The sequence below is a fragment of the Camponotus vicinus genome, unplaced genomic scaffold (assembly GCF_025532165.1).
Source record: "Camponotus vicinus isolate PSW18456_S1 unplaced genomic scaffold, iyCamVici1.0 SCAF_7, whole genome shotgun sequence".
Taxonomy (NCBI): domain Eukaryota; kingdom Metazoa; phylum Arthropoda; class Insecta; order Hymenoptera; family Formicidae; genus Camponotus; species Camponotus vicinus.
In genome coordinates this window covers 9,412,147-9,421,950 of record NW_028141979.1, presented here as the reverse complement: position 1 = coordinate 9,421,950, position 9,804 = coordinate 9,412,147, and the positions used below count along the sequence as shown (strand labels likewise).

Sequence of the window (9,804 nt, the reverse complement as noted above, 5' to 3'; positions counted from 1 at the left end):
CACCCACACTATTATTAATTACGTATAAAACACAAATATTTTAAATTGTTACAGAACATATACGTAATTAATAATAGAATAATTATTTTTATTATTAATAAACAATAAAGAGAACTTACAATCAGATAGATTGCCACATTACATTTGTGACGCGCACGTTCCTGAGCGCTCCTTAGTTACGAGCGACCGGTGGCGCGGTCGCTAAGGCGCGAGCGGTAGGAGGGGAACAGTAGGCGTAAGCTAAGAAATCTGGCCAAAAGTTACAAATAAATCCCAGCACTGATCTAAATTAAAGAATTTAAACTTGATGCTGGATAATCTAGATATACATAAGCGAGCACTAAGATATGCAACAAAAGTTTGTATATTAAACATACGCCGTAAAGGGACTGCACCAGCATATGTCACAAAAGTTCTTGATGAATTACTTTTGGACTTACAAGAAGTAATCCTTTGGACTCACAAGAAGTAATCCTTTGGACTCACAAGAAGTAATCCTTTGGACTCACAAGAAATAATCCTTTGGACTCAAAAGAAGTAATTAAGCCTATCAAATAGAAGACATGACACCTCACGAAGAAATACTTTTAGATCCAATCGCAACATTACAAACAAGGTCAACAAGAGATTGTTTCCCTATTTTCTAAATTGCTGATTATTAGCATTTAAAAAATGTGGGTATCCTCGTTCTTTCGGCGTCTACCAACCTTGTGTACTGCGCTATGATATAGCATTCATCTGAAATTGTACTTAGCGGGTCCACATTCGATATGAGGTAGGATATTATGCGCGACAAGAGTCGAATGAACTTCACTTGCCTCTATTCTGTCATTTTGCATCGATTCGTCTTCATTCCGGTTTGGGCTTAATCTTTGCTCGGAATTACCGTTGCATTCCCGACCTGTTAACTCGAGGCTGATTCTCGTAAGTGAAAGTAAGTAGGATTTTCGCTCGTACCAGAACCGGGAGTGTCGTTCAAAGTATATGTATATTAAGTATATATCGTGCGACCTATAAATGCGACCTATAGACATAAAATTTTTAATCGTACCGAAATAGTACGGAAACCGTTCAATATCGCGCATATAAGTGCGAAAATAGTGATAAAAATATCGCACATGAGTGCAGAAGTACTGATAAAAGTATCGCGCGACCTATAAATGCGACTTATAAACATATACAATTTTTAATCGTATTTGCATCGATTCGTCTTCATTCTGGTTTGGGCTTAATCTTTGCTCAGAGTTACCCGTTGCATTCCCGACCTGTTAGCTCGAAGCTGATTCTCGTAAGTGAAAGTAAGTAGGATTTTCGCTCGTACCAAAACCGGGAGTGTCGTTCAAAGTATATATATATTAAGTATATATCGTGCGACCTATAAATGCGACTTATAAACATATAAAATTTTTAATCGTATTGGCATCGATTCGTCTTCATTCTGGTTTGGGCTTAATCTTTGCTCAGAGTTACCGTTGCATTCCCGACCTGTTAGCTCGAAGCTGATTCTCGTAAGTGAAAGTAAGTAGGATTTTCGCTCGTACCAAAACCGGGAGTGTCGTTCAAAGTATATATATATCAAGTATATATCGTGCGACCTATAAATGCGACTTATAAACATATACAATTTTTAATCGTATTTGCATCGATTCGTCTTCATTCTGATTTGGGCTTAATCTTTGCTCAGAGTTACCGTCGCCTTCCCGACCTGTTAGCTCAAAGCTGATTCTCGTAAGTGAAAGTAAGTAGGATTTTCGTACCGAAACCGGGAGTGTCGTTCAAAGTATATATATATTAAGTATATATCGTGTGACCTATAAATGCGACCTATAAACATAAAAAAATTTTAATCGTATCGAAATAGTGCAGAAACCGTTTAGAATCGCGCATAAAGGTGCGGTGCATAAAATAGCGATAAAAATATCGCACGTGAGTGCGGGAGTGCCGATGAAAGTATCGCGCGTCTAAGACCGGGAGGAGGAGGAGGCCCGAGGCCTAGGAGAGGCATCGGACGCTGGCAGAGCAACCTTTTAGTAAATAATTTATTTATTTGTAATTTTATATTAAATATTTATTATAATTGCATGCGCACAATTTAAATTAAGCAATTAATCACGTAATTTAATTTTTTACTTACGCATAATTTAAATAAGAGAGAATTGGAGAATTGGAGATTTGTACAAAAACTATAATTTTGTAAAGCTTTTAAAAAGAGTTATTAGAAAATTATAAATAATGTTCTTTTTTCACAAAATGTATAGAACTATTTTATTAATCTGCTTATTATTATAGACAACAGCTTCAATAACAACTTCGCTGTTGCGCATCAGTACCGTGAGTGACAAACTTTTATCTTGAAGCAATGAATTTATTACTCAAGTGTACGTAGATAAATTTATTAGCTTCTAATTCTCGGACAGCGAGATAACCGTGTGGATTCTGATTATTTTTAAATAAAAAAATTTTTTTTTGTATATATTTATATTTAAAGAAAAATTTTATAATGTAAATTTTAAATTGTAAATTTAAATCATATATTTAAACTTTTGTTAAAAAAATATTAATCTTGTATAAAAATTAAATAAGAAGGAAAAATATCTTTAAAATAAAGATATGATATTTTCACTGCAATTTTATGCAATAAAATATGCAATATATATATCTATATATGTATACATAAATTTCATATAATAATAATTCATTAACCGAGAATTAAAATGCATGCTAATTACATTTTGTATATTTAACGAGTTTCTAATTGCAAGTTTTAACGACTAAATGACATGCAGAAAACGTCTAAAAACGATCATACGATCGTAAACAAATTAGTCATCTTGTTGCCGGAAATGTCGGATAATAATTAATCGGCGAAATAGAAAGTGTTAGTCTCTTTGCTCGATCTTTGACTCGTAAAAATCGAATGCCTAAGACACGCCGTGTCGGTAGGAAAAACCAGCTCCGTCGATTAATAGCAAGGTATCATCGCGCCGCGTCCACTGATTATATCGATATCGTGCAGACGAACCATTACGACAAAGAATACGAACTGCTATTCGCGGGTAAAATGATAAATAGTGATTGCGAGATTAAGTGCCAGCTCAGCTCACACCTATAGACGTCAAACAGAAATGCTTAAAACCTCATGTCTCACTTGACAAAAGCAACCTTCTATATCTACAAGGAATATCTTCCGAAACCGTAGTCACTCTAGGTGCTATTTCTATATCTGTACTCAGAAATCTCTCTGAATTTCACGTTATATTTGACTCTATTGGATTTCCACAAGATGGAATACTGGGCAATAAGTTCCTAAAAAAATGAGCCGTTATAATAAAAATTACAAGGATAATTGCATACGGTATGAGAATACAAAAATTCCCTTTCTCAAATCCGGCGTGATAAAACTAAAGGGAAGAACTGTAATTCCTTGTTATTTCTATATTTCTAACCCGGAGAAGCGAGCTGGATACTCCTACAAAAGGTGTATACTTCGGTGAAGCCATTGTCACTAACTATAGGAGATTTATCCCGAACTTCTCAAAGACTGCTAAACCATTAACCGATCTTCTAAAAAATACGATATACAAAGTAAAGATTTTCGTGACGGGACGTAACACCTCACCCCTATTAAGAACAAAATCCTCCAAAAATATCCTTGAGGACCGCCGCACATCGAGTTATTCTAACGGAAACATGCCTTTATATATACGTTTACATGCCTATATTTAATACTTCTGAGAAAGAATTAAATTTTGACATTCCGTTCATTGAATTGCAAGACTATGATACCTGCCAATCAATTAATAATCCCACCGGAACCCGAGGGATTCCAAAGGGATCAATCGAGACTACTAATCTCGCTGAGTTATGCGAACTCCGAGGAGATCTCGCCACAGCCATAGATAATCCTATATATTATAATCAAGCTTCGCCTGAATCAACTGATAGAACAGCTGATATACAACTTCTTCGTCTCGAACACTTGAACTCTGAGGAGCCAGACAATATTCGAATATTAGTGTGCAAACACTCGGATAGATTTCATCTTCCCAATGAACATCTCCAAGCCCCTAACGCTGCTCAACATTTCATTCCTACTACCAGTGAAGTACCTGTGCATACGAAACAATACAGATTTCCTCTAGTACATAAAGAAGAAATAAATCGACAAGTAAATGAATTACCATCTTCCGATTTGATCGAACCTTCCACTTCTCCTTATAACTCTCCATTATGGATAGTTCCTAAAAAGCCTGATTCCCGAGGAAACAAACGATGGCGTATGGTGATCGATTATTGGAATCTTAACGTGAAGACTATAGAAGATGCTTACCCTCTTCCAAATATAACCGACATACTAGATCAACTTGGATCCGCTAAATATTTTGCAATACTGGACTTAGCTTCTGGTTTTCATCAAATATTTATGTCGTCTAAAGACGCTCGCAAAACAGCTTTTTCTACACCGTACGAACATTATCAATTTAAGCGAATGCCATTCGGACTAAAGAATGCTCCCGCAACATTTCAGAGACTCATGGACAATGTTCTCTCTAGACTTCAAGGAAACTAATTATTATAATTAATAACATGAACAGTCTTCAATAGAAGCGCAAGAAGAGAGAGAGAGAATGTAGGAAGAAGTGAACAGTTAATTGAAAAATTGGATCAAGAAATACTTCTAATTCAAACTGAAGGAAAATTAATTTTTCACATAAATTTTGCATAAAGTAAATTAAATTTAATACAATTGCATTATTTATTTCAGTAAATACAAAAATTTTTGTGAAAATGATTGCTGAGTTATAAGATAAAAAATATAATTCAACATATCGACAGGATTACATCTACAGTGAAAATAATTTCCTTGCTAGAACGGATAAAAAATTATTTACCGTTGAGATCGATCGAAAATATAAGAAACATGGAAACTCATTTATAACAAAAAGATTTTGTTGATGAATATGTAAGTAATTACAATATCAGATTGTTTCTTTCTAATGAAATGAATTGAATTATTCACAAAACGTCGGAATCAGATAAGTTTACACGGCTTAAACCTGGAATTCTAATATTCATGTAAAACATAAAAGTTCAAATATCAAAGAAATTTTTGTATTATATATTTTATATTAAGAGTTTCTGTTTTGTATATTTCAGAAAACTTTTATATAAAAGATAGGCGATCATACACTTAGAGAAAATATTCATATAAACATTTTGACATGAATATTTTCCAACAATTGTGGCATGAAATGGAAAATACATATCTCATAAATTTTATAGTGCTCTTGTATCTGAGTTTTACCGTTTTATTATAACATTGCCAAATTTACACACACCGTCAAAAACTTTGTATCAAAATTATTTGAATGCTTCTGAAACTTTTTGTTTTATGACATAATTATCTATTTTACTCAAAAAATGTTTACCTTATTTAAGAGAAGTTTATAGAATTTTCCATCTAGGAGATGCTAAAAATATTGGTGCAGTCTCATATAGATGCTATTTAGAGATGATTTCTTATCATGAAAGGGATTTTGTTCATATATTAGATCAGTGTCATATAATATTGGAAAGAGTCATTTTTTCATTAAAATGTAATAAAATCTGTGAGAAGATCATTAAATTTGATTATCAACAGACCACATTTAACTTTGTAAATCTTTTGACAGTCCTTAATTTTACTATTAAAATATCTAATATGACAACTGGAAATTCCATTATATCTGGATGGTTTAAAACCACAGAAAAAAGTTTTGTTCAATCCTCTCTTTCAAAACATAGGGATCTTATTTTCTATAAAGGCAAAGTTAAGGATAAACTTAAACAATGGTTGTCCAAAAAATGATTCTTTGAAAACCATTTTCCATTTATTTTACATCCTACTGATCCTATCAATAATAAAAAAAAAAAAAGGGTTCAAAATAATTTCAGTTAATAATATTGTTTTAAAAATTCTAATTCTTCAAAATTATATTAAATAATATATATAAATAATATAGATAAAATAATATATATTATCCAAAACGTATAGTGTAATACGAATTTTAGTAAATTTTTTTTTACAAAACTTTATTCATTGAATAACTCATTATAATTAGCAATTGGGTTTTTTATATAAAATACAAGCTCTGCCAAATTTTATGTTGCAAGTTTGACATGTTTCTACTTTGTATCTTATCAACATGCAGTGTATGAGTAAAATGGATTGCTCATAGATGTTGACTATAATTTTCAAATACATACAATTCTATTCATATATATGTAGAATATACACAGAGAAAATTTTATATCAAAGATTACTATAATGCGGCAGCAGCTACGGACCATCGAGAAATTATAAGCTTAAATGCTGTAGTCATTATTTTAAAAACTCTGGATATAGGATATGAAAACGTGTATACAAATATAAGTTTCTTTAACTTCTTTTCTTGATTTTTATTTAGTTTAGATTATTATTTTACATATGATTTTTCTATTATTGTGAATATATTTATTGTATTTCATTTTGTATCTGTCTTTAATATATTTTTATTCAATCAAATTGTATATTATTGATTGTGTCCGTTCAATAATGAATGAAATATTACTAATTATAAGTAAAATTAATGAAAAAAGGAAAAGAGAAGAATCCGGAAAAAAGTAATAAAAGAAAGAATAAAAAATACATTTATCCAAGTTGTAAAAATTGAGATTTAGTATTGTAATGTTTTACAATAATACATAATAAAGATTATAATTTAGCACCTACGAATTTTTACTATGGCAAATAATGAAATATGTTAAGTGCTAGTTTTAAATTTTATTATGTTGTACTGTAATTTATTCTATAAAGTTATGATGGTCCACCGATCATACAAAAAATAGTAAAAAGTGATATAAAATTATATTATATATTAATATAAAATTTTCTCCGTGTGTAAACATAATATGTGAGGATAAAGTTATTTTATTTCTAAAATGAAAATTATTTTCTGCATACTTACCTTCAACTGTTGATTTTGTGTATTTTGCATGTCTCATGTCTCTATGAATTGCGTGACCTGTGATTCTCGTCATATTATCCATTTAATTTTATCAGATTGATACTCCCAACGAATAGCTTCCTTGGCAAATGCATGAAGTCTTTCCCAACAATACCGTTGATCTGTAATATGATATTGACTTTATAATTAATGACTAATTAATAAAAAATATATATAAAGAAGTAAAAAATAATTTTGTTTTTAAACTTGTTTTTAAGGTTTGCAAATATTTGAAAATGATACTTTTTATTTTTTTAATATTCTTGTGATACAAATTTATGTATGATTAAAGCTACATTCTGATATTTACCGCTAAAAAGCTATAATTTTCATCACATACACTATAGATTTTTAGTACTGGCAGTGAATATCGAAATGCAGTTTAAATATTATGTATGTATTATATATGATTACATATTTATATCAAAAAAACTTTAAGGTACAAAATATTTTTCATTAAAATAATTTTTGGAATATATTGCCTTTTATATAAAATTAACTTTTTATATACATATATATATATATATTTTTTTTCAAATATAACATGTAATATATATATATTCAAATATAACGTAATATAACAGATGTTATATTGCAGTTTAAAATATAACATGTAATATAACAGATGTTATATTGCAGTTTAAAATATAACATGTAATATAACAGATGTTATATTGCAGTTATAAAGTAAATTTAATATATATATATATATATATATATACATATATTTGAATATATATATATATATTACATTTACTTTATAACTACAATATAACAGTGTTTACTGGGATACTTACTCTATGCTTTGTCCGCATCTCTGTGTATGTCTACGCAGAATGGGATGCACAAAAAATAACCTGTAAAATGCAGATATAAATTTCTTCACAATTACAATATAAAGAGAATTTTACGTAAGAAAAAGAGTAAGAAACGATATATATATATATATTTTGTGCGCACAACTTTCTATTAGTGTAACCTTGGATTTTCTGAAGTATTTTATCTTGCCGAACTGTTAATGTGAAGAATATTATCAAAAATATATAGGAAAATATTCTTAAATCTTGTTTAATATTTGATAGAATATAGAATTAATAAGAGAAAAGGGATGATTACCTCCGATTAAAACGACGTTTTGTCGGATGGCGAAAACGTGGCACGAAGGAAACACTCCGGAAACGGGGACGAAAAGACCGGTACCGGAAATTACGTATCTAAAATGGCGTTACTATACTTATATATCCGCCAATGGCGCCTTTATGCCGCTTACTCAAAAATATATTTTGAATACACTTAAGCGACGTCTACAATGACACTTTAACACTTAAAATTTAAGAAATTGACCAATCATATTTATTATTCTTCTCTAAAGTCAATTGTAATTGGTCAATTTCTTAAATCTTAAGTCTTAAAATCCCATTGTAGACGACGCATTAAGCGTCGTCTACAATGAGATTTTAAGGAGACTTAAGGCGTAAGACTTAAGAAATTGACCAATCACAGTCAAGTATTAAGAGAATACTCGACTGTGATTGGTCAATTTCTTAAATCTTACGCTTTAAGTCTCCTTAAAATCTCATTGTAGACGCCGCATTAGGCCGGTATTCATAGTTCGTTCTTATATTTAAGATCGTCTTAAGAACCCATTCAACCAATCAATGACCGCATTGCAGCTATTTGATTGGTTGAATGGGTTCTTAAGACGATCTTAAATAGAAGAACGGACTATGAATACCGGCCTTATTAATATTTATAAAATAAATATAGAGTAGATATTTATTAGAATTAAGATTTCTCTTATTTTTAAATTACTGCGGTTATATATATCGTCTAATGATAATTTCACTGTCTTTCTCACGAGATAACTGCGCATGTAAAGGCGCCTTTTCATGATACCACTCAACGCTCATTTTCAGCATCAAAAGACATCACGCGACTAAAAATAAAGATACCAATTCGTCATTTTTTTATCACATGATGTCTTTTGACGCTCAAAATGAGCATCGAGCGTCAAGTGAAAACCCACCCTAAGATAAATGTATTGCGCACAATGTAAATAAACTCGGCAAATATTCATATAAAAATGAAGAATGGCTGCGATTGGCCAATGACGTCCAGTAAACTACCTCGAATCTGACCATTCGTCATGTGTCCTTGCTGGAAACCGCCTTAATCTTAATACTTCATCCGATACGGGCTTTATCTCGCTCATTGCGTGAGCCCTAAAATGATCTTGAATATAAAGGTGCCTTTTCATGCAGCGAATTTTTCGCTGCGAATGATATATAGCGAGTAGCGAATAATTCTCCGTGAAGTAGCGAATTATTCGTCGCGAATAAGCGAATAGTAAGAAGTGAGCTGAATTTTTATTTTTCTAAAATGGAAGAAAATTCAATTACTACCTGGACGCGTTGGTATAATCAACAAATACAATTTTTTTTCAATTATGTACAAATAAATAATTTTTATCAAGAAAATATACGGAAAAGGAGAGCTGCTGCCCTTGTTGCTGTACTCTTAAATGTGAAAAAAAGAAAATATTCTCATAAAAAATATTGGATAGCACCCATTTTTCAAGCAAGAAAAGAGCATGGATTCTTTCATACTGTGCTACCCAAGCTGGTTTTAGAAGACTTGAGATTTCATAATTACATACATATATCTGCAACTCAATTAAAAGACTTAATCCTAAAAAAAGAAATTAAGAAAGGCATTTATAAAATAGATAAACATACAAAGTACTTATAAATTCAATTCCTTATAAAAATTCTATAAATAT

At 30.9% G+C, this 9,804-nt stretch overlaps 1 protein-coding gene across 8 annotated transcripts in view; it reads right to left on the bottom strand.

Moving 5' to 3' along the window:
- Positions 1-8,220, bottom strand: part of LOC145974507 (uncharacterized) — a 70,417-nt gene extending 62,197 nt beyond the window's left edge. For 7 of the 8 annotated variants that reach the window (XR_014439709.1, XR_014439708.1, XR_014439710.1 and 4 more), the window contains exons 1-3: positions 8,142-8,220; positions 7,823-7,882; positions 6,987-7,147 (exon numbers count right to left, since the gene is read on the bottom strand). Coding sequence is in view for 4 of the 8 variants with exons in the window: in XM_083104378.1 (XP_082960504.1) it covers positions 6,987-7,016 (30 nt within the window). In the remaining 4 variants the exon portion in view is untranslated. Of the gene's footprint in view, positions 1-3,884; positions 5,797-6,986; positions 7,148-7,822; positions 7,883-8,141 lie in introns of those variants that run through there. The other variant, XR_014439711.1, reaches the window with a different exon arrangement.
- Between the last annotated feature and the right edge of the window lie 1,584 nt (positions 8,221-9,804).